At 38.0% G+C, this 24,781-nt stretch overlaps 1 protein-coding gene across 1 annotated transcript in view; it reads left to right on the plus strand.

The window, feature by feature from the left end:
- NUBPL (nucleotide binding protein-like) overlaps window positions 1-15,303 on the plus strand; it is an 86,458-nt gene extending 71,155 nt beyond the window's left edge. The window contains exons 9-11 of the mRNA XM_010574288.1: window positions 497-617; window positions 4,553-4,635; window positions 14,688-15,303. Coding sequence (XP_010572590.1) covers window positions 497-617; window positions 4,553-4,635; window positions 14,688-14,750 — 267 coding nt within the window. The 3' untranslated portion in view covers window positions 14,751-15,303. The remainder of the gene's footprint in view (window positions 1-496; window positions 618-4,552; window positions 4,636-14,687) is intronic.
- Window positions 15,304-24,781: the final 9,478 nt, after the last annotated feature.

Below are 24,781 nucleotides of genomic sequence, written 5' to 3' on the forward strand. Positions count from 1 at the left end.
AATCTGGTTCTTTTTGAAAACATTTCCCTACAGGATAACTTACAAAAAAATATCTTAAAAGCATGTCTGATTATGTCATTTCTTGTAATGGTATGTTTTTATTTTGTGTTTCCTGAAATGCAAATTACAAAGCTATAAAACACAACATGAAAATTCTTCCAGTATTCATAGTTTGAAAATGAACTACTGGCACGGAGAGTTCTTGGAAAGGTAGGCCTGTACAAGAGATGCTTTTTGTAACAAATAAGTTTTTTAATCTTTGAGAGCTATAAATGTGAAAAACTTGAAATAATGCACAAATGATAGTGCAACTGAGAGGACAAATAAGAGTTGATAATGATGTTAATGAGTCTGATATTACTGCTACTTCCCATTATAAATGAGTACTCTTTGTCAATTCTTTGCTGATAATCTCTTCTTTATTGTCAGAGATGAATAACAGAAATACCGACACTTGAATCCCAGGTTTGAACATTCCTTTCTTTTACTTTAACAGGTTTTAGGACTGGTTCAAAATATGAGTGTTTTCCAGTGTCCCAAATGTAAGCATGAGACACACATTTTCGGAGCTGATGGTGTAAGAGATCTAGCAAAAACCCTTGGATTGGATATTTTAGGTAAGAATGTAGAAATAGTTTTATTTTTGAAGAAAAATTTAATGGCGTGCATGAAGGAAGCATTGACTGAAGTATGAAACTGCATAATCCTTGATTACTCTATATTCAGACAGTGTTTGTGTATAATAGAAATAATAACTTAAGCAGTTGAATGTCACAATTTTTTTATACTCTGTTCCTTTTCAGGATCATTCTTGTAAACGGGATGTGGACTGGATATGAAAATTCTTGAACTGCATCTTAAATGTCTTTGAATTTATAAACAATCCAGAACATAAATTGTTTTGATATTGATGTGCTAATATTACCTGAAATTCATTATCTTATTGATCATACAACAATTTTTACAAATAACCAAGAATTCTATTTGGTCTTATAAAGCAAACCTGAACTCTGTCCATTAATGTCAATAGAAGTTTTCTCATTTATTTCATTTAAATGAAATGAGTTGTTACATACTAAAATAAAGACAGTAATTTCAAATGCAGTCCCTTAAAGCAGTTGTTTTTATGCCCATATGAAGATTCGTCAATTCTTGTATGGAAGCAAGCAGACTGTAATAATTGTATGTAAGTGTTGAGATTAAAAGAATAGGCTGAATTGCAAAATGTTGTTTCAAAAGAAAATTTATCTTTATTGAAAACAAAAATTAGCCATGATTAAACGATTTGGCATGCCTATAAGCTAAAATATACATTGATCTTTAAAATATACATTGCTATTTTAAAAAGGCATACTTCAACCTGTGCTGTCAGTAAAAAAAAATTACAGAATATAACACAGCGTAATTAAGTCGGTAAATGGGATAATTGCATGTGCTAATGATGTGTTTCCATGTATTACTATAATTATCTCAATGATTTTCCATAGCTAATTCATTAAAAAGAACCAGGAAGCTCACTTAGAAAGATCAACACAGAAACATCAAGGTCTGACATAAACTTAAGATAGGAAGGCAACACATAATTAAAGGCATGCTTTTGGGCTATCTTTTAGTTTTCTGAATATATAATGAGTTGTGATCAGAGCTCAAGGGGACTTCTACAGCCTTGGGTTATGTGGATGGATGCAAATCTTCTGCAAGCAGTTGAATCAAACATGCATTTAGATACACAGGCACAAATGATGTGCCATGCTATTGGTCCCATAGATGGTTTTTGTTATTCCCTAAGAGGGCAGAACTGATTGTGATTGTACTTAATTAGGAGTAATGTGAGAGATCTACAGGTTTAGCAGAGTATGGATGAGATGTGTGAAGAAAAACAGAGTGAAGTTTACCTTCAAACTGTCAGTGAAAGACCAGGCTAAGATTAAGAACAGTGCCCAAGGGTTAAATTTAGAATCACAGCACTTGATCTGATTAGTATGCTCCTCCTTCCAGGGATGACCATTATATAATAATACCATATGGTATTATAAGAATTACTGCTTACAGATTTCACATTAATCTATCCCAAATGGAAGTTTTATCCCAATGTTATATGAATTCTGCCCCAAAGCCTTGAGAAGTTTTTTATATATATATATATATATATGTAAAAAATGTATATACTTGAAATTAGTGTTTCTAAATTTATTTTCCTTACATTTTGCAACATCTGTGGCTTTTCTGTTTGTTCAACTAAGCACTTAGGCCTCTTGTGAAACCTGACTAGGTTTTAGTTGCCATGATAACATCTGACAAATTCTGCATGCTAACAATGTGCAGGATAGGAAAGTATCTTCCTTTTATTTGCTCAGAATTGGCTGCCTTTAATATTACTGAATACCTCCTTTATTTTTGTTTATGACAGAAGACAATTGGTAGTCACCGGTATACCTTGGAGTGTAGTTCATTATTTCATATACTTTTGATTGTCTCGTCTTTTTATTGTTCCCTAAAGGAAAGTGTGCCAAAGCTTGTGAGAGAGACTTTGTACTGATGACTGTTTCTCTCTCTGTCTCTGAAATACCCCTATTTTGCTTTCTTTTTTCTGAAGTTTGATGACTGTAACTGTGACCAGTATTACGATATACGTAATACTAAGATATTTTCTGTACACTCCATCCTGACCTTTGCACTTCCTAACTTTTTAAACTGTATCTGCTAATAGAACTAGCAACAACGACTCTCAGATTTTTAAAATTCTTTTTGTTTTTTCCTACAATCCTACAATAAATTCAGATTATTCTCAGCACTTACCCTTTCTTTGCAGTCAGCAATAATTGTTAGTATCAGAAAAGTATACGATAGTAAGTTCCCATCACATTCTGTAGTGAAGAATAGTGCAAAAACTTCATCTTTCTCAAACCCTTATCACCCAAACAGCTGTGCAGATGCTTTTGATGTCTTTATGCTTCTGCTTAATTTATAAGGTTTTGATTTTTTTTTTTTAAATTAAGATTGCATTTTGCTTTGTCTTCTGACTTGCACTTCTGCTCATACAAGTCCTGTTGTGCTCCTGTAGTACCAGCACATCTTTGTAAGTATGAGGAAGAAAAGAGAGAGTCTACCACTTTGTAGTAGGGCAGTTCTTTTTGTAGTTCTCTGAGATTGTTACTAAGCTGGTAGTGAAGAAGTATTTTTTCATTAACAAAACATCTTTGGGGAGAAAAGTGAAGATTAGTCTCTGCATAAAATAATGGTGGGAACTAAATTCTGGGAGATTTATGAAGTTATTGTTATTTTATTAAGAATATTTAAGGTTAAGAAAAGCCTTTCAAAGGACCCCCTAAATATTTTTTTAAATGAATAAATGAACAGACTTTTATGCCTAAATAAATTTATTCATGACTGAAACGAGAAATAATTAAATTTGAAGGAAGTGGACTGTAATCATCATAAATAACAAGTTGAAGTTCTTCAAAGATTCAGCTCACTAATCATGGAGCCACAGCTTTTGTTTGCTATTTGTTTGGGTTTTTCTTTGTATTCCTGCTTGCTTTCCATTCTGCTTTTTTATCTCTTAAGCTGTGTCAAATTTCGTACAGTTTTTTTTAACATATCTTTTCCTGGTTACATTGAACTTTAGTAATTTACACTGGCCTTGGTTTGGGTTAAATAAATGTTGCTAAAGTGTATGAATTAAACTGATATAGTTTCTAAGACCAGTCAAGATTGAACTAAGGTAGGCTGTTCTATCTATGTCCATCCATGATGTAAAATGTAGCTCTATCTTCCATTAAAAGAAAGTTGGTCTTCAATTCACTTCATAATTATCTATGTAGCAATGAACTAAACATGGGAACTTCTAGTGTTCTTTAGTGCTGAAAAACTATTTCAGAAAATGTGTTTCAGAATAGGGCTGCTAATTGATAGGGCAGCTAATGCTCCTTTAGAGCGTTCCTTTCCTCTCTGACTGTTCCCTGCTCATTATAAAAGCAGAATATAAAGAAGATTTCTATTGGAAAGAAGAATGAACAGAATAGTTGTCTACCTTTTAATTGGATCCAAGGCCTAATAAGGACAATAACAAATGCTATTATTTGGAAATTAAGTATTCAAAGAAGTCTTTGAACAGTGATTAAAATCTTAAAACAGCACTGAAAAGAATATACAATGAGGAGATAGGCTGAATAGTAAGTTGCATGATGAGCATTTGCCTAACACTCAAGCAATTTTTTATGTACACAAAATAATTTGTATCTCAGCCTGTGTTTTTCTGTGTATTTGAGGCAAAAAAAGCAAACTGCCGACTCTAATAAATGACTGCAAAGCATAGTCCTTCCTCTTCAGAGAATGAAAAATCTAAAATATGTTTGGCATTAATCATTATGGATGTACAGAAACTGTACTGCAGCCAATTTTCATTTTAAGTGCTAATTTTTTGAGATTAAGTAATTCAAAGAATATACCAAACTGGAATTTGATTTCAAGCTGCTTTAGGGCTATTTTAACAAAACATTTAAGACATATTAGGTCTTCACATATGTGTGTCTTGGTATTTTTGATACAGGAGACATTCCACTGCACGTTAATATACGAGAGACATGTGATTCAGGACAGCCTGTTGTGATCTCGCAGCCTCAGAGTGATGCAGTAAGTTTGGTGCACTGCACTTAAAACAACAAAAAGCCCTCCTCCAAAAGCGAATGGAGAGTGCTTCTCGTTATTGCTGTTTGGAAAGAAATGTGTATCTGAATGTGATTTAGGGAAATAAAGTAAAAGAGGGTAGTATCATCAAGTACTCAGGCCCTTTATTTTGCAATGCTGGTCATCCGTTCTGCTTCTGTGGGTTTGTTTTTTTTAATTAGTCTGAATCATTCAGAATAGCAAAGATTTGATCCAGGTTCTGGCATGCCAAGAAGAGGAAGGTCAGTGTCAAGCCTCATGAGACCTTGCAGCTAATGTAGGTCCTCTAAAACTGTCAGCTGAGCCTTTGGTAGTTGAGCCTGGAAACTGTCAAAGGGTCCTATCCAAAGATGTTTGGAACAAAACCTGTGTATTGTCAGTACCTGGGTTGTTTTCAGCAGGAAGTGGAGCAATTTACACACAACAGGAAATGGATTTTTCAGTGCATTTATCAGAACATTTTATTGCCAAAGGAAAATATGAGTTGTTGAGGTGGTGGGAGTCAAAAATGCAAGTCTGTAAAGAAAAGCAGTTGCACATATTAACAATGATAGAGTAAGATTTTCCTGTCTAGTATTTTCTTTCTCCTCGCTGGAGTGTCTGCTGGGTTCTGTAGGGCAGGGTGTTGTCTGCCACATTGTATTTGCACAGTATATGGCATGATGCAGCCTCACTCTTGACTGCTGCTTAGATGTTACTGTAAAAAAAAAAAAAAGTGATTAATGCTGATAATAGATGGTAGAATCAATTAGAGGTAAGGTAGAATGTACCTACAGCACATCAGTAACCTTTCTAATACCATGATTGCTAGGCACATGCTGAAATATTTTTTTCCTTCCCACTCTTTTAAAAGAGAAAAAAAAAAGGGGGGGGGTGATTAACACTGTTAATCCAGTGTTATTAACATACTGATTGGGATTCCGGAGGAACACTGACAGTCTTAAAATTGTAATACACCATTTTGTTTTGAAAGAGAAGCAGCAGCACTATGGCATGTTGATTTCTAATTTAATGCAATATTTTTGCTAGGCTTGCGCAAAGCCCATGCTGATCCTCTGTGGAATAATGTCGTGATCTTGAGTCTAGATCCTTGCGAAAAGGAATCATTCTAATCAATATGGTAGTTTCTATCTGGGAAGTTTGATCAGCAGTGCGAAGGTTTGAATAGATGCATGGCTTAGGTCAAAGTTGACACAAAACAGCTGAGCAAACTAAGATGGAAGGCTCACAGCTCACTGTATCTGAAATCTATAATAACCAAGAGTCTGTAGCCTGCAGGACTATCAATCTAAAAATTCAGACATGTAGGATAGCATTCTGAAAATTAAAAAAGACAAGGAAGTCTGTTGTGTTGCCATCTGTTCCTCGTTGGACTATGTTCCTGGTAACGAAAGGAGGGGTTATGAGCACCATTTGTGGCAATTAAGTTAAATATGAAGAGGAATAAAGATTGACAAATATGTGTGACTCTGGGGAAAACTTTTAATATTCTTCTCTGCCATTGTGTCTGTGAGATAATCATTCTCCTCAAAGAATGAGGTTTTTTTAGATGTCACTAATCTCTACAGAATGAAAAAGAATTTCCCTTTATCTGTGGTTTGCTTCTCATTTTAAAGACAGAGAAAATTATTGTTGTTCTCTTATATTTTAAAAGAAAAATTAAATTCTTAGCACATAACTGAAGGGGGGAGAGGTCATATAAGGTCCGATTCTAATCTTTAATACATGACACCCATTGCCATGTTTCTCAAATAAACTAAAATTGTGGCTATTCATGCATGAACAATCGCAATTTTTCAGATAGATAACAATGTGCCCAGAGCTGCTGAAATTATCTCTGCTCTTGTCCCTTAAATTTACAGGGGTTTTTAAATGCAAAAATCTGTGCTGTTTTTGTTAGAACACACTTACAAATCAAATACAGAATCATGGAACTGAAATAATAGCTAGCATGTTCAAACAGTGGGGAATAAGGATGGTGATTGACTTCTCAGAAACCCAGCAAGCTGTCACACCTTCTAAGCTCTGTCAAGACTAGAATAAATGGTGTTTCTAAAATATGTTAGCTAATACTTTTTTTGCTTACACACCTGCCATGGGGTTCAACTTGCCTTGCTGATATATGAAAGTATAGCTCTCACTCTACACTAGAATTTTAAAATGTGTAAGCAAACTTGTCTAAATTTGTTATTTTAAAGCTTAGATGTAGTTGGTGAAAAGGGAAGTTTCCTTTTCACAACTGGCAAGGAAATTACTAACAACTAAAACAACCTTCCAGAAAAAACAAAATTAATTGTAGAATTGTGCATGTGTGAACTTAGAAAGTTCATCCTCAGCAAAGGCTCAGAATACATAAGACTCTGCTAAAGGATGTGAAGGTTTAATGGCCAGAGTTCTCTTCTGATGAAGCTTGAGACACTCCCCATGGAGAAATAAACAGCGCTGGTAAAATTATTTTGCTTTTGGTATAACATTGTCTATGTTAATGTTTCTGTCAGCTTAGTTGTTTAAATTGTGGCCTTTTTTTAAATAGTCTTCACTGACGAAACTTTGTTACGTGCTGTAGCAATGGAATATTGCTGTACTCGTGTGTTAGCCTAAATGGCAGAGGCTAGTCTAACAGAAAGAGCAGACACAGGGCAGCAGTTGGGAGTGATCTAAGATCCTCTACAAGAAGCTAATAATGTCTTAGTTTAATCAACAGTGAGGACTTACCAGACCCTTCAGGAGATAATTGAGAGTCTTGGGAGCATTTTCCTCCTCCATCAAGCTGTGGAGGTGGATTGGCTGACGAGGGTTTCATTTTTTTTGCTCACCCAAACATATGAGAGAGTCTCTAGACAGCAAAAGCTTACTAGGAGAATCAGGAACACTGCTAAAATGGTAGAATAGGAAAAATGGTAGGGAAGAAGCTAGAACAGGGAAAACAAATGAAGAGTCACGGAAACCAGGTGGAATTGATCATGCTGAGGTGTAGGGGAATCTCCTAAGGATCATGAAAAGGAACCAGCAGAAAAACAGGTGTTTGAAAGAGGCATCCTGACACTCGTGGATAGGAGGGCTAGAAACACAGCAAGAAATATAGAACATGATTAATTGCAGCGGAGTGATTCTCCCACCAAATGAGTTGTTTAAATGCCCAGTGAACTCTCCGTCAACACTGGGGGAAAAGGTAAGTAGGGGTTCCTAAGAGCTCTTCCATCTGTGAGCACAAAACCCAGAGCAGTATGAGACAGTTGGTGGTTATCTTATGAGGACTTCCTGCTAGAAACTTTCAGGTATATCACAGCCTTGATGGCACAGTGGATTTGTTAATACCTTGCTAGAACAGGCAGGCTAGCTGTGACCTTTGAGCACCAAACTCCCATCTGTCTCAAGATGAAAGAAGCAGCTCAAGCAAGTACAAAATACATTAGCTGTACCAGTGTGTCCATTTAACTTCTAAAAGCTAGGGAGTCTTGTTGGGATAGACGTTTCAGGGAGGAGACATGCTGGAGGCTGAGGCAAGCAGTAGGTGGAATCTCTGATCTTCTTGTCTTGGGAATGGGATGATAAAAAAAAAAATAAAAATTGGGGAGGAGAGATGATACACCTCTAAGGTTTAGCAGGGATAATGTATTCAAGGCAGCAGAGAAGTCATGAAAGAATGAAGTTTAGATTTCACCTTCTTCCCCTTCTCCATTATTAAAGAGATAGTGAGCCCTCATGGCAGAAAGTATAAAGAGGATGATTGCTTTTGGGAAAAAAAAAAAAAAAACAAACAAATTTGAGGAAACACATAATGGTCAGTTAGTTCCTTAGTGTTTTCTTGCCACATATTGTTATGGAAAACCTTTTGAATCTATTAAGGAAAGATACTTTGAGTTTACCCTTTTTACCCCTTATCCGTAAAAATTGAGTGGAGTATATGGGGAAAGCAGGGGAAGATGAAAGGGAGCAAATCCAATGAATCATATATAGCTTAGAGGGTTGGATCCCCAGATCACACAGCCTTTTGCAGGTATGCACAAACTTACATGCAGTGGGGTCAGGAATTTATGACTTGGGTAGGAGAAGAGCCAAACTTGTCCTGGAGCAAGGAAACCAGGACCTGTGGCTGGAAAACATGCTTAATGTCATCATTTCCAGCTTGCAATAAAGACCAGTGTATGATACAAACCCCACATACTTCTTGGGGGATGTTCTGTTACTGTCTAGTTCACATTTAACAATGCGAAATGTATTCAGCCCTCTTGCAGATTTCATGTACTCATATATATTGGTGAAGGATTTTGAGACCAGTAAATTGCACACAGATCTATAAGGGGAGAGAAAAAGCCCAGTCAGGTGGAAAGCAGAAGCACAAGGCATCAGCAGTCTGACGTAACAGAGGAAAGTTAAGTCTGGTTAAAAATCCCTTTTCAATTAAATTAGAAATGTTACAGACCTTGCTGTGGTATTATCCGAAGAGACAGGTGGAATTTGTATTCTGAAGGACTTTTTTTGTAGAACTCTATGAAAGGGTGATGTTTAAGTAGGGTAAAAATGTACAACCTTTTAAAGCTTGCAAGAAATAGTTGGAGAAAAATTGAGGTAGTGGTAGCAAATAATGTTTGCTGTTGTTTAGCTGTCATCAATAATTCCATATAAAGAGTGGTCTCTCCAGGCTGTGATATCTTTAAAAGAAAAGCAAACCCTCAAGAAGGCTGCATGATATGATTTATAATATGCCTTATCATCAAGGCTTCCTTTGAATGATCACAGTAACATTTGGTATGTGTAGGTTCGAATCCTTCATTCAGGGTGTAGATAGTACAATGCATCATCAGACCCTCATTTATGCTTCACTCTGCTGAAGAAAATGCTGAGTGGTAGGATAGTCTGTTTGAATGATGCTACTGTATTGCATTTGAATATCAGTGTTCTACTTAACTGTTTTCTGGGCAGGATGTCTTTTCTGATGTACGTAATGGCACCTGAGTGATGTACACGTATAATGGCACCTTGGGGCTAGCAGTGTTTCTCAGCTGAGGCTCCCTCAGAGGACGGCTTGGCTTTGCAACTGCTGATATATAGGATTAACAGGAAATTTCCCATGAGCACTGAGGATTTTTTTTTGAGGGATTAGATTCAGGAAGCATCCAGTTTACCTACCCATCTCCTCCATTTCATGTTGGAATTTATGGATTGACTTTTATTGTTTCATTAAGTCCCCTTTCTGGGCTGAGACTTCATTGCAGCTTGGCAGGAGTTGCCAATACATGCAAAGAAGAATCTTATGGTAGAACTGCCCAGAGGAGGACAGAGTGGGAAAGGCTCTGGGCCTCTTGCAGCTGTCAAGAATTTCTCTGGGTGACGTGAAGCTTTCATCTGAAGTGGAAGCTCATTTAAAGCTGTGTTTATCATCATACTTTTAGTGCCTTCTGAGTTGACCACAGTAAAATACAGACATCGTAGGGCAGCTCCAGTCATGCACTGAAGGTTGGAGTTGTGTCAAAGTAACAAGCAATTTCTGTGGAAATTAAAGCTATTTAACAATCTGATTGAACTGGAAAATGGACAAATGGACTGTGGTTGAGCAAAGAGAGTGCTAATAAGAACAAGAGCTATCACCTATCATTATTTTCATGCAAATGGTAGCTGAGTCTAGTATTCGTCCTTGTGATAGTCACTATTTGATTAGTTGCATATGGTTGCTAGTTTCCTTTAGCAATGAATAAAGTATAAGCCCCTAACAGCTCAGTTGAGCAGATTTAAATACCTTATCCTTCTTTACAGGTATAGTAGCATCCACAGCATTTGATATTCCAGATGGTTGGGACTTGCATAGATTCTCCCTTGGATTGCTGGGCTGGATAAAGCATCTTAATAGTCTTGAAGTCTTTTAATCACAAATAGAAGTTAGAAACCATGTCAGTACTGGGATTTATACTCTATGGTATACTTGGCCCACAACCAAGTGGTGGGATCAGTATGCTTTTTCTGAGTTGCTGTTCTGAAGCTGTTTGTATGCAGTGGTTTGGGTGAAGGCGAATGTGGTATCAGCTCATACCTGTTTTGCCTTTGTTGATGGGTAAATTGTATTCTGTATTTGTGTGGTCATTGCACCAGACACTGGAAGCCACTGCAGTGAGCTGTTTGCAGGCTAAGATCTGCACTTCAGTGAAAGGCAAACTAGCAGGTGAAGCGAAGCTAATCCTATCCATGAGAACAGGGCAGAGTCAGCTATGACCTGTACGGTCAGTTTGCAATAATCTTAGCAGTGATGCATACCTCCCTCATGGGTAAGATTTTTAGGGAGAATGAAATGCCATAACTGAAGGGCTCACATTTCTCTAGGATTACTGTAGGGCTTAATTAGATGAGTTAATAAAAAGACTTGCAGTTTAAATCTACCCCATGTCTATTATCCCATGACAGAGTAATGAATCAGGATGTTCTGATTATTTAGGCTAAGTAGGACTTTTCAGTCCTTTCACTGATGAACTTCATTACAAGTTCTCCGTTTCCTAGTCCACGATCTATGCTGTCATTAGTCACTTCATCATCTACCATGCCCTCTCAGTCCTAAGGAGGTTTGTGATTTAAAAAATGCTGTGCTCTTCTGGCAGTGTTTGTACCAGTGTTTGAGAGGTAAGCAGTCTCTCATGTGGCCATTATCCATCTCTTTCGACTCCGAACATCACCTTCCACCTCTACCTGTGCCCTCCGCAGTGCTGCTTTCGGACCCCATCTAGGCAGCGTTCATAATGAACAAGCCTGGTCTGGTTTTAGGGCATTCTGTCTTCCTGTGCGCTTCTCCTTCATCCTCTCGAAACAGGGGGAATGTTTGGCTTCCAGCTAACTGATATGTTACTGTTAAATATCAAGTTGTCCATCTGTAAAAAAAGCTTTCAGAAAGATTGTCTATAAACCATTCCTTTAGAGCTTCCAAACCATAAAGGGAAATACTGATCTGTAAAGCACACTTTTATCCTATTAAAATGAAAATGGTTGTGAGTGATGAGTAAGAACTCATCCTTTACTTTTTCTCCTCTAGCTTTCCACCCAAAAAGGAAGTAAAAAACCCTCTCTGTTTTCAGTTGCAATCCATTTCCTTTTGCTTAGTAATGACGGAGTAAACAGCTGAACTGAGCTGTGCTTCCCGTCTACAGATGCCCCATTGAAAAGACATGAGTAGGAGAAACCATTCAATACATGTAGGGTTGTTTTTACGTGATGAAAGGCATATTGACAGTCACTGACATTCCATTTAGACCTTTCACATATGTTGATTGAGAGACAGGTCCTCACTCATAGCTGAATGATTTGTTCAAAGATAGGAAACTAAGGCTTGAAACAGTTGATTTTGTCAAACACAGGTTACTAGTAGAGTTCTGTAAGGACATGTATGGGATGCTGGTCTGTTCAACATATAAAGTAGTGGTCTAGGAAAACAAAAAAAAGGATGCTTAGCAGGTAAGACCAATTGCAATAACGCTAGGGCTAGGTATTACTAGCATGCTGGTTACAAAGAGTTGCACCAGGAGCGTCCTGTTATGAAGCGACAGATCAGCTACCTGGCAAATGAGAGTCAGTGTACATTGCAAAATTGTTGCCCAGATACTCATTAGCAGTGTTTTGGGTGGGGCGGGGGGGGAAATCTAGTTTATTGGGATTTTGACATAGGGTAACACACAAGCAGTCAAGTCTTCCAAGCAGGATATCTCATTGCTGTCTAGATGGTTATGGAAGTCTTGTGTTCTAAGGACCCTTGCCAATGGTGTCTATGGCTGGATCAAATGAGACTCCCTGAACTGCTCTATAGCTCAGTTTTAACAATGCAGCTAGTCCATGGTCCTATATGACTGCTTCAGCATATGCATGATCAGTTGCTGCTGATTATCTTGATTTGTGTATAGAACATCTCCCATCTTAACTATGTACAAAACCACTGTCCTATGTTAGTATTTCTGCACCTACAGGAACAATTTCTACGGTGTGTTTGTAATTCTGTGTACAATTTGGTCAATTCTGGAGCAGAAACAGCCTGGGCAATCTCTAGAAAGAGCCATATTTTCTATGCAGGTTTTTAACTGACTCCTTAAAACACATGAATTGATCTACACAAAGTGGGAGCTGCCTGTGGGACTCTTAAAGACAGTCCAAAATTCCCACCTGGAGCACTCCTACACCAGTTAGTCAAATATTTAACTGCAAAGGCAGCTTGACTTCAGTCAGTCACCTTGTTCAGGTTGGTCCGTTATCTCATCTAGGCAGGTGGCTAGCTGCGGAGTAGCTAGACCACCCAGGGAATTAATAGCTAGCGTGGTGGGCGTTGCACATGGGCACAGCTGTGCTACCCAACTGCACTGCAGTTATACCCATAGGAGAAGTTTGAATTTCATGCTTGTGACATAAGTTCTGTAGTTCTTGCCACAAAGTCACGCGTGTGGGAGAACACAATTCTAGCTTGGTGTCTGCATTCCTTACAAACTCAGAAAATTGTGACATTAGTTTTAAGGTGATGTGAGCACTGAGGCTGGGAGTGCCAGAAAAGAAAACCCTACAAGTCAGAAGCGAACCCTAGAAGAGAGGAGACACGTTTGGGCTGCCTGGCCCTGCAAAAGGCTGGCACCTGGTTCAGACCAGTGGCAGTTTGTGCAGGTGGCCCAAGCGAGAGACAGACCTTCTCTTCCTGCCTCTCAAGCTCTGGCCTCAGGTGCATGTCAGTTCCTTTGCTATTTTAAAGGCTCATCAGGATAAACAAGGTCTAACTCGAGGCTAGAGCCATCCAAGAGTGCTGCAGGAGGCAGGAGAGATCGGTGTGATAGGGAAGGAACACTGTGGTGATTTCTTCTAGTAAAACAGGGATATTGTCAATGTTGGCTCCATATGCAGACTTATTTGAGAAGATGAAGTAGCAGCTTCAAACAAAAGCAGAAGCAAGCTGAATAGCAGGGGAGTTTTCTCTTGTACTAGACAAACACAGAATGTGATGCACCAGCTGGAAATTGAAGCATGACATTCAAATTATAGATAAGGTGTACATTTTTAACAATGGAATTAACCACTGGAACAACGTGCAAGATATATAAATATACACAAACACAAAGATACTCTTTTAGTTGAAAATCTTTATATCAAGATTGGAGACCTTTCTAAAAGGCATGTTCCATTTTGACTACAAATTGTTGAGCTTGGTACAGGAATTCTTTGGTTTCATTTTGTGGTTTTTTTTCTGTGTTGGATTTAGGTAGTGTTTTTATACATGTCTCTTGACATTAAATTTATGAATACTTGATGTTAGACTGATCACGGTCCTAGCTGTGTCATGTTTTTGGAGATGTTAGAAGAAGTGTGCTTATTTGGGTCACTCCCAATACTCTTTACAGTTCTGTGCTCTTCTGCCCTCCAGTTGACGGTATCTGACCAGATGCCACGGGTTGGTGTGAGAGACGGATTTTGCTGTATGGATTCTAGTGTTGCAGAATTAGTTCTTTCTAATACCCATTTCAGTCTTTTGGAAGGATGGGGTTTTTTTGAAAATACTTTCATTTTTAATGTCTGTATAGGAAATTCTGTAGTGTAGTTGAGTCCGTAATTAATTAATTATAAAAAAAAAATTAATGTCATTGTTTTCTCTGATACTCTATCTCAATCCTGTGCACGGTGCATCTCAGTCTTCAGGGTGAGGAAAGTTTATAACCGATAGTATCTTTGGGACTAAAGAGTCTCCTTCTTCTCAACACTTCTCCTCCAGAATGTTGATTTTGTTTGCTGTTTAAGACAGCTTGTTCAGTCAAGTTCTATTCTTGGAATAATACCAAAGTTAAATTTTACATGCCCTTCCTCCCAATATTTTAAATAATGCTTGTACTTATTTTATGTATTAATGCATCATTTTTCCTGAACACAAAACTGGCTAAATCGAACCCATTTATTGTAACATTTTTTCTTTTTCTTTGAAGGTATGTGAAAGAACATATACCTAACGAGATGTGAAATACTCCTTTTTATAGAAAATGAAAGGTGCTAAATATATGTTTCTGTTTTTACAGGCTAAAGCCTATCTAAAGATAGCTATGGAAATAGTAAGACGACTGCCAGTACCTCCCGCTTGAAGTGTTTATCACTGAAACTTACCAAACAAGCAATTTTTTGGCGTGACCAATGCAGAAGAGTCCTGCTACGTAATTACGTGGATGCCATATTTTAGTTCTAAGAACTTTTTAGGAGTTAATTTACCAGAGGTTAAATTATGATTGTGGTATTTACTGTTTTTCAAATCATTGTTTGGCCATGTCCAAATGGATTGAAGTATGCAAAAGATGACAGACGGTATTTAACTGCTGGATTGTAACATCATCAAGCAAGAAGAGATAAAGTATATATTTTTTTGCATGTGTCCTGTTTTAAGGTCAAGATAAACAGCTGCCCCAGCCAAGCAGAATGATGAAAGGGGTGCCAAGGCATAAGTCCTCCTTAAAAAATGACATTTGCCATACTCTGATTTCTGTCAATTTTGGTTCAACTTTTTACTTGGTTAACTACCAAGCTCACCTTAAGTGCTGCAAAATTTTAAGAAGCAAATTCAGTTATGTAACTGCAATACTTTTGTGTGTTCATCTTAAAATAAAAAAAATTCCACATATACTCTGAAGAGTTCTTGTGATGGATTATTGGATAATGTTTGATCATGAGGCGATTCACAGTTTAATGGAGAATGGATTACATGACCCTGAGGCTTATTTCTTGGCTGCTTTGCATTATAATGGACCCAGACAGAAGACTAGGTAACCAAGGTCTTCACTGAAAACCACATGGTGTGCCTGAGCTCAGTTTGCCAGGGGATGCAAATGATCAAGATAAATTAAATTTATGATTGTATATTCCTATTGCAGTGCAGCAACTTGGAATTTGAATATAAAGATGTATTTCTGAAGTAAAGAAAAATTTGGTCTTCAAACTGCGTGGCCTTCTGGTTTGTTTTTTCATTGCCTTACATTTTTGCGATCTTTATTTTTGTGTTGGTGTGTGGAAGTGGAATAATATGCCTTTAGGGAATGAGTTTCCATTTACAATTAGATGTTTGAGTTGACATTTAGGCTTTTTCATTTACACAATCAAGTATGGCTATCTTAAATGTACATCTTAACCATACAGTATTGGGAATTTAACCATACCAGAGACTTCTGCTGTTGACCTCTGTGGGACAAGATTTTCCCTGTAGTCCAAATAATTATTCATAATTTTGGATGTTATTGGCTTTTTATATTGAGGTGATAAAACATAAAAAGTTGGTATATATTTACATATTTATATTTTATATTTAAGTAATATGTACCCAGAATTTATATGGGAAAGCTAGACACAAATTATGGGTTGAATTTCAAGCTTAGGTGATTTTGTAAACATGTAAACTATATAGTCCAAAACTGTTGATTTTTTGCTTCAAGACTATGTCTAAACCTCCTCGCCTGCACCCTCCCCCATGAGACCTCATATCATTGTTCAGCTTATTCAGTAGCATATTATCCCAGGCCTGTAGAATTGCCACAAATATTCACTTCCTTTCAGTTGTCTAATATATTCTACAAAAATGAAAGCTGGCTTAGTGTTCTGCCCTTTCTTATTGTATTGATAATGTATGTGTTTTTTTATGTGAGTTTTATCTCTACACATATTATTTATTAACTTCTGCTTTACATACTGTAATTGTTGATATGTATGTCTATAAGTAATCCTGTGGTTATTTTGGCATAGTATAATCATAAATTTCATAGGAAAAACTGTGATTTCTGACTTTTTTAGCAAAAGACTGCGATGCTTTCTGAATTTTGGTATTTATTATTTTTATTCTGTCAAAAAGAATGTACCTGACACCCAGTTCATGTTGAGACTGGGTGAACAATCAGTATACAGATATAAGGTTGGTTGTTTTCTGTTCCTTTTCTTTCTCATTATTTCTTGGGTTAGTTGAGGGATGAAACTTGCTTTCAAATGTCCTTTTATTTTTACTCCTTTTTACATATTTTTTTTCCTTTTAATTAAGTACTGCGGTTTTGCTCTGTTGAATCTTTCACCTGCAGAACTATTTTTGAATGCCTTTATCAAGAAGCTGGTTATAATGATTAAATATAGTTTCTAAGCCAATCTGAAAATTCATACTTAATTAACATTTTTGTGGAAGGATTACACAATGTAGTAGGTGAGACCTGATTTATTGATTAAAAATTGTCAGTCATTTAAAATATATATATATGTAATTGTACACAGTAGGAAGGACTTTTCTGCATTTAAGGACAGCAATGGTTAAACCAAATTTAAAATGAGAAGGTATTTGCTTTACTTTCCTCATTCTTGAGTGAAAAAGTATCTGCTTCCCAGCCCTTCTCCTGCAAAGGCAGTGAAGGGCACTGACAGAGTGTTATTGCTACTTAATGTTGTAGAAACACATACTCATATTTTTTTTTATTCTACACTACACTGTTAAATACATATTTATGAATTCTAGTCAACATACTAGATTTGAAATCGTAGTTCATAAAACCCGTGGTAAAAGTTATTGGACTGGGGGTGGTGGTGGTTGGATCAGTCAGAGGTTGAGCAGGAGACAGTGGCATTTAACCATAGTTTATAAATACAGGTTATAGACTTGACACACAGGGTTGTTTGCTCTTTTCAGCTCCAGTATTTTACTTTCATCTCTGTGATATTTCCTAGTGTACTAGTATTTTTTTTCTAAAAATGCTAATCCTAACAATAGGACCTGGCTTTCCTGAGCTGTATGGGTAGATGCCCTTTGCTCAGGAGCAATGGAGACTTACTGCAAAATTACTGTGATTGTGGGTTACCAGCACAGAATTATTAACGTTTGTAGCAGTGTAAGCTGCAGATACATGCTGCAAAATCCTACAGAGGAAGAGAAAGAGGAAGGCTGGGAAGGCACAGAGCCAAGCAGGCAGTAGTGGGTACAGAGGCAAATGTCAGTCCCAGGTTACCTCCTGTGTAGGTTAAGAGCAAGATTCCCAAGATCGCCTTGCATCACTCTTAGAGTTATTTTGGCTTTCACGATACGGCCCTTTGTATAGTGACCACAGTTCTTGTGTTTGCAGGTAGTTCCTGTTGTTTCTTGGGTGAGTAGCGTATGGGCTGTGTCTTAACACGGTGCATTTCCTGGCTTTCACAAGTTTCGGGTTTGATGAAAATGAAGCTGAAAGAGGATATAGAATTGTTTGTGGCAGTGAAGTATTTTGCTATCAAATTTTTACTGCTACGTTCAGGTCATTGTGAACTGTTCAGCCTTTGAGACTATGGTTTGTGCAATCCTTCAGATGTTAAATTTCTCACAACAGCAGCAAAATTTTTAATTATTTGTAGCAATGAAAGTAGTTTGCAAATCAGTTTTTCTCTACCATTTCAATTTGAGTTTAAGCTACAGCCCATTTTAGTTGCTCTGATTGGTGATCATGGTGATGAAATAACATTAATGCAGAGAAAAAATGGCAGAAGCAGGTCATCTTCAATATATTAACAACCCCCTCCTGTTGGGTTCAACACAGCACATGAATCCCCCCCATAATATCTTTCCCCTAGTAAGAATATGGTTTCCACCTGGACCTACTCAAACTCCCTGCTGGGTTCTTCCCACTTGTGGTGCGGTTAGTGCTGATTAGAGCAGGCTTTGATCCGAGGCAGGTGCTGCATACTGGTTTGTTGGTAAACTTTGTTCAGGCTAGTATTGGGCCCCCTGATATAAACCAAAGGCTGCAATCAAGGGGGGGGAAAAGGGAGCAAAGAAGAGGTGAATCTCATGCCAGTAGGAAATCTCCAGGTTCCCAGAGACACTGCTGTAATAATACTGGGTTTGCAGGTGCAAGAATATATGTGGGAGAATAAAAGCAGGAGAGCAAGAAGAAAGGAAAACCCTTCTGTTGATCAGGTGAAAGATTAAAGAGCTGTGAGAGGCTCTGTGGGCTACAGAACTGATTTGCAGATGCTAAGGCACCAAAGATGCTGTGTGACAATATAAAGGGGATTTTGGTACTTAACTTAAGCTGTGCAAAGCTTCTATCAGAGCATCCCCAACCCCGAGACTGGCACACGAGTTCCATACCCGAGTACCCAAGGTGCAGGGACTGCGCCCGTCCTTCCAGATGTCATTGGTGGGCGTAGGATCTCCATGCTTCCTTTTCCACAAGGTTTGCAGTATTTGCCCAAGGTGCAAGAGACTTGTTCTACGCCTGGCATTGGCTGAGAAGATTCAAATCCATAGCTCCTAAACTTAGGAGAGGTCCTCAGCCCCTGGCTTAGTCTTTGCTAAGGACCGTCAATGAGCATTCATCGCTTCTTCTGATAAAGCTGTATCGCTTGTGGAAGAAATAAGGAACATTGTGGTACTGTGTCTCTTGTGGAGGAAATAAGGAATATTGTGGTAATCACAGCTAATTATTTTTTAGCCTACTGACTTGGGCTGGACTTTGATCCTTGCTCCCAGCTTTATTGGAGATTTTTACCTAACGAGTCAGTGAATAAAATGATCAATTCTTAGGGTAATGTCTGGCATTGTAGCTGCTTGCAGCCTTGAGAAAAGGCTGGGAGGTTCTGCGTTTGGATTTTGATACCCATGTATTATTTTAGTTTCTCATGGCCGCATCTGGGCCTATATTGCTGTCATCAGTCTTACTTAACGGGAATGCTTCCTAGCAGAGATGGTTAGGTGGAAAGGCTCCTGCTTAAGGATGCTTGACAATAAGATGGATCTAAATTGCTGATTTAATTTCAGAATTGATTTATAATGGCAGTTATAATGATGATTATATTTTATTTTGGCAGCATATCAGCCAATGCACCGGTATGTCAGCCACATATCACAAAAGCACAGCAAAAGAAAAAATTCATTCTGAAAGTAGTTTTCAGACTAAATTTAAGACTTACCTTTTTTTTTGTGCATTCTTTTACATTATACAGATATTAAATCTGAAGAAAAGGTATATTCAAAGGTCTGTATTTTTCCATTATCTTCACATATTCAGGGAGGCTTTTTTTTTTTCCCCCGGCAACAAGAGGACAGGCACAGCTTGTCATTCCTTATGCACCTATTCCTCTCAGTTTCTCCATTTGCATGAGTCTGGATCTGAATACTGACTTTAATCAATGCAAATAAATGACTTCTCCTAGGGAGTACGTGAGTCTTCAAATGAGCTAGTGGGGGGAAGAACATCTGTTGTCCTTCAACATCGTTTTGAGGGCTTACAGATTTATTTGAAGTGTTTTCACTCACACCACTGGGATTTTCTAAAAGTTGTGTTATTTCCTGTGGTCCAGAGGTTTTGTCTTTCCTATGAGAGAAAGGCAGGAGACTCCCCACACTTGCCTCCCTTAGGTATGCTTCCTGTTACTAAGCGAGGTCTGTTTTAAGAATACAAACTTCTGGTTACTTTTTCTGAAAAGTGTTAGCTTACTTGTAATGACTTTCTAATGGTACTTAGGAGTACTTTTTTACTTTCAGGGATTTTTTTTTTATTTTTTCAAATTAAGCTTGAAGAAATACTCTAATGTATTTTTAAAGCCCAGTTTGGCTGCATATCTGGGAGAAATGAACAGGGTGAGAAACTATCTTATTAAGCCAAGCCCGTATTCTCTAGATTTAATTTTGGAGTGTTCCTTCAGTGTGTAAATGTTTCAAATATTTTTACATCTCATTAAGGGAAACTGTTAAAATGAACAGAAGGTCAGGATCCTGAACACTTCCCTGCTCTGTAAGCAGTAAGCACTGTGAGGGTGGCGTGAGATCTGTCTGTAGGCTGGTCAGACAGGCCAGGATGAGTTTACATGTTGTTTTATCTGCTGAATCAGGAAGTTTCTACATGTCTCTTTTTAGAGGAGGAATTTCCATATAAACGGGCTTTTGTCTGTGATACCTTGAGGCCTCTAATTAATTACATTTCAGATGGAGTCGGGAGGGTTTGAGTTCACACTCCCTACTTCCTCCTGCAGGATAATAGGACCCAATGGCTATTTTGGAGAGTTACTTTTTAAAACAAGTGTTAAAAGGCTGGGAAAATGTGCCTTGTAAGCATCTAGGCTTTGAAAACTTAGTCTAATAAACCCACATTTATTCGTGAGTGCCAGCACTACTGGCATCTCTTTTGTAATGCCTTAATATCCTAAGCTTTTAGAAAGCCTGTGAATTTGTTGCTTGTTTGCACGTTTTTATAAATGCGTGTTTTACAGATGTATTTCTTAGTAACACAGACACTGCTACTTCACTTTCAGCTTAATTCCTCTATAGTGTAAATAAAACTCTTTTTGTAAAGCAGTTTTCCGTGACTGTTGGTAATGCATCTAGAAAGTTATTCCTCTAGAGAAAGAAATGACAGGGCTGTTTGATGCTGAATGCCTTCTTCCCTGTTGGGTTAATATAGGAAATTGTAGTTGCTGTCTCGGTGAATGTTGTTGGTTTTGTTACCCTGATGGGAAATATATCTTCACTAATACAAAATGAAACAGCTGATAAAATGCCTTTTAGTTATTAAGAGCTTGTAGCTCATGAACATTGAAAACAGTACACACTAGGGTAATTTATTTAAAATATTCTTATTTTTACACTTTTTAAGTATGGTTTTTAAGAAAGCAGTAGCAATAAAGACATTTGGACAAACTCTCTGCTGTTGAAATGGATTGCTTTCCACTGGCTGAAAAGGTCTGCCATTTTCACAACAAATGTGACTCAGACAAGTATTATTCAACATCAGTGCCTGTGCACAGGATCCTGTATATGAATCTGCAGTAGCAGGTGACAGGAGGGAAGAGGGATGATGTACCAGTATTTGCCTGGAATGACCTCATGCCAGGAGGCAATAGGAATTTGTCTGGCATAGCAAAAATACAAGCAGAATTACATTTTAGGGAAAGCAGATGGGTCAGGGCAAAGCAGGGGTGTCTTACTAGTTTGTAGATGTGACAGCCATATGAAAGGAAATAAAACTTTTCTACTGTCAGAAATAAAACTGGGAACGTATCTGTCCCGGTTCTGCCAGAAATGTACAGTTGGCAAATATGTCACCTGGGGTGCCTGGCACCCTGGGGACGTGCTGATCCTGGTGGTTCAGAAAGGTGTCAGGACAGAATCATCAGATCTCTGCAGATTATCTGGAGTCCTCATTTATGACACAATTTCTGCATGTTAGGGAAGCTATTGAAAAATACATTTACAAGCGAATAGTTGAAAACAGTTGCCACAGAATGTTACTTGAGAAACAGGATGTCTTAGTTCTTGGTCAGTCTGTTTTATATCAGGTAACGTGCCATCCCAGGGTGGTTGTTTATTAAACTTAGCATTTTAGCTGTCTTTACCACAGGAGCTGAAGTTGAATACAATAGCAAGATACATAATCACTGCAAGGTACTTTTCTTGGCACTTGGGTGATACCAACAAGCAAGGAGTAATTTTGAATACCTTACTGAATTACTGTACCAGAGCTTAACATACAGTAACCTGAAGTTTCATCCTATTCCAGTAATTTTTTTCTTTACAAAGTGTTTCGCATTGCCTTTTCCAGCAATTTAGTACTGTCAGTTGGTCAGATAAAGATAAAAAGATTTATGTATGGAGGCTCCTAGAGGGAATTTCATGCTTTGAAGTGAGATTCTATAACTTTCTTCAAAACAAAATGGTGAATGATAGGGTTGTTTTTTATCTTCTGTTTAGTTTTCAGGAACTACAGTCACCATAAGATAAGATACCAGTTGGACATAATTTTGGATAGTCAAATTGGAACTCTTCTAACCAGGTGCTGATCATATCTTGAGAATACAAACGCAGAATCGTCATGAAGCTCTGGTTTTTTTGTATATGAATGTCTGTATTTCACTGTATCTGCATTGGCATGGGATCAATAACTGGCAGATAAAATGCAAAGAACGTTTGAGAAGCACGTGAGTGAATTGTCACGATTAAGGATCATGAAAACATACCTGTTGAACCCAGATTTCTGATGCAGCATGTGCATGCGCTGACACTGGAGGAGCCAGCAGCATTCAGACAGTGCCATGGAAGTTTTCACCTCCTAGGTGAGCTCCAAACTCATGCTGTGATTTGCTATTGAGAAAAGTCACACCCTAAACCGTGTCAGCGTTGAACCTTTATACTGTATGTTCGCATGTCCGGAACATGGGAAGTGACTCACCAAAATGTTTATTCTTCACATTGCGATCTACTCTTCCTAGAAAAACAGGGATCTATTTACGCCACAATGTATCAGTGCTGCTTATCAGAGGGTACAATATCCCTGCTGGGGCTGGTACTGGTCAATATTTGTTGGTAGCTGGTGTTCTGTTTGTAGAAGGACAGTAGCTGCGTGTAATACTTGGGAACCACATTCTTACATTGCTGCACCTGGCAGTTGTTATGGGCTATGATGGTTGCTTTGATTTACTTTCCGTCTGAGTAATGCTGCGTTATTTGTAGGCAATGTGTAGCCCTGCAATTCTAGTGTTACCATTCCCAAGATAAAATCCTGCACCGAGAATGACCCTCTAGCAATGGCATCTTACCCTTGTACCTCCACTATGTGGGAAGAGTTCTGCGTGGGCACTGGGAGAGTGTGGCAGAGCCGTCCACTCTTCTCTTTGCCGTGAAGGACTTCTTTGGGCCTGTTGGGACACAGAGATAATTGAGGGTCAGTAAAGTGGTATGAGGAAATAGCCTTCCATGTGATGTTTGAACATGAAACTAGTAAGGGAGGAAACCTGGAGGAAAGCTGGAACCTCTCTGCTGTTTTTCTGGCCTTTTCAAAAGGAAGACCCTTCTTTCGCAGCACTGTAAATTAGCAGTTTTAAGTCACGTGGCTTTGATAAACTGTATTTTTATTATTTGTATTATTGTAACCTTAAAAGGTATGTGGGCTTTCTGTGCACATTTCATCAGTACCTATGTTTTACTGCATCACTTTGTAAAATAGAAAATTATTTTCCCCCTATATGTATAATGAAAATGCCCAACTGTGCTTTCATGCATTGCATGCAATACCTCTCCTGATTTCCACTGGGGCTCAACTGCAAAAACAGGAGAAGGAATACACATGTGATTGGTTTCTGTTTAAGTAATTGTATGTTTTGAAAAAAACTTTACTATTCTAATGTGTGCTTGTCAAGCAATACTTAGAGCAAAATGTGAAGATGTTTCTAACTAATGCTTTTATTGTTCTTCAAGTTCTTTTGAAAGTGTGTTATTCATAAACTTTAAAAAGAACTGTTTTCTTTTAAGAAGCGTCCGTGTTTAATATGTTCAACTAAGAAACAAAACTCAAAAAAACTGTTTATGATACAGTTTTATAGTTTCTGATGGGGCATATGAAATGCGTATTTTCTATAACCTCTGCTCTGTAGCTTAGTGCCACTAAGATATAAAATAATAGAGCCTGACATGCATAGAGAAGAAGTGGTCAGCATAAAATGCAAAGGGGATGGTTTGTTGTTTGCATTTCAGCATACAGAAGGTAAGAAGTTGCCTGCATCTCAAAGCCAAGCTCTAAGAGTAGTGATCTCTGCAAATTAGAAATATTATGACTTCTAATCCCTAGTTGTAAAAAAGAATTCATTTCACTCCTGTGATGTGTTGTGGAGAACTGGATCGCTGTCTCTCTGTAGGAGGCCAGTTAACAGCTTGACAAGACTGGCAGCAGTGAAGTTTCCTAGCAATGAAAGCCTCACTCTTCAAGAGGATTATTGCATTTTGATTAAGATCAATATATTTGCGTTACTGTACACAAACAGTTTGATTCAACCCTTGAACTTGCAGAATGTTGACCTCCAGGATTTTGTCCCACAAGACATCTGAGACTTTAATTTGCCAGGTGGTCCAAAAATCATCGACTGACCTCCACTCTGAGGCGCACAGCTCTCCTTATGTGTGGGGGTGGCACGCATTGCAGAAGTTGCACTGATTCATCGCCTCTCCCAGGAAACCTCTGCCTGGCTCACTTCAAGCCTTACTTCCCCTAAGGGAGTTTTGAGCATTCATGCTCTTTTAATGAGCTACGTTGGAAGATACTCTTGTGAAGCAGCGATTCCACAAGAGCAGAAATACTGTCAAAGCTAATTCATCCTGGAGCTTGTATTAACTGCTCATTACCAGTGTTTGTCATTA

This window comes from Haliaeetus leucocephalus, unplaced genomic scaffold (genome assembly GCF_000737465.1).
Source record: "Haliaeetus leucocephalus isolate CR32 unplaced genomic scaffold, Haliaeetus_leucocephalus-4.0 Scaffold417, whole genome shotgun sequence".
Classification (NCBI taxonomy): domain Eukaryota; kingdom Metazoa; phylum Chordata; class Aves; order Accipitriformes; family Accipitridae; genus Haliaeetus; species Haliaeetus leucocephalus.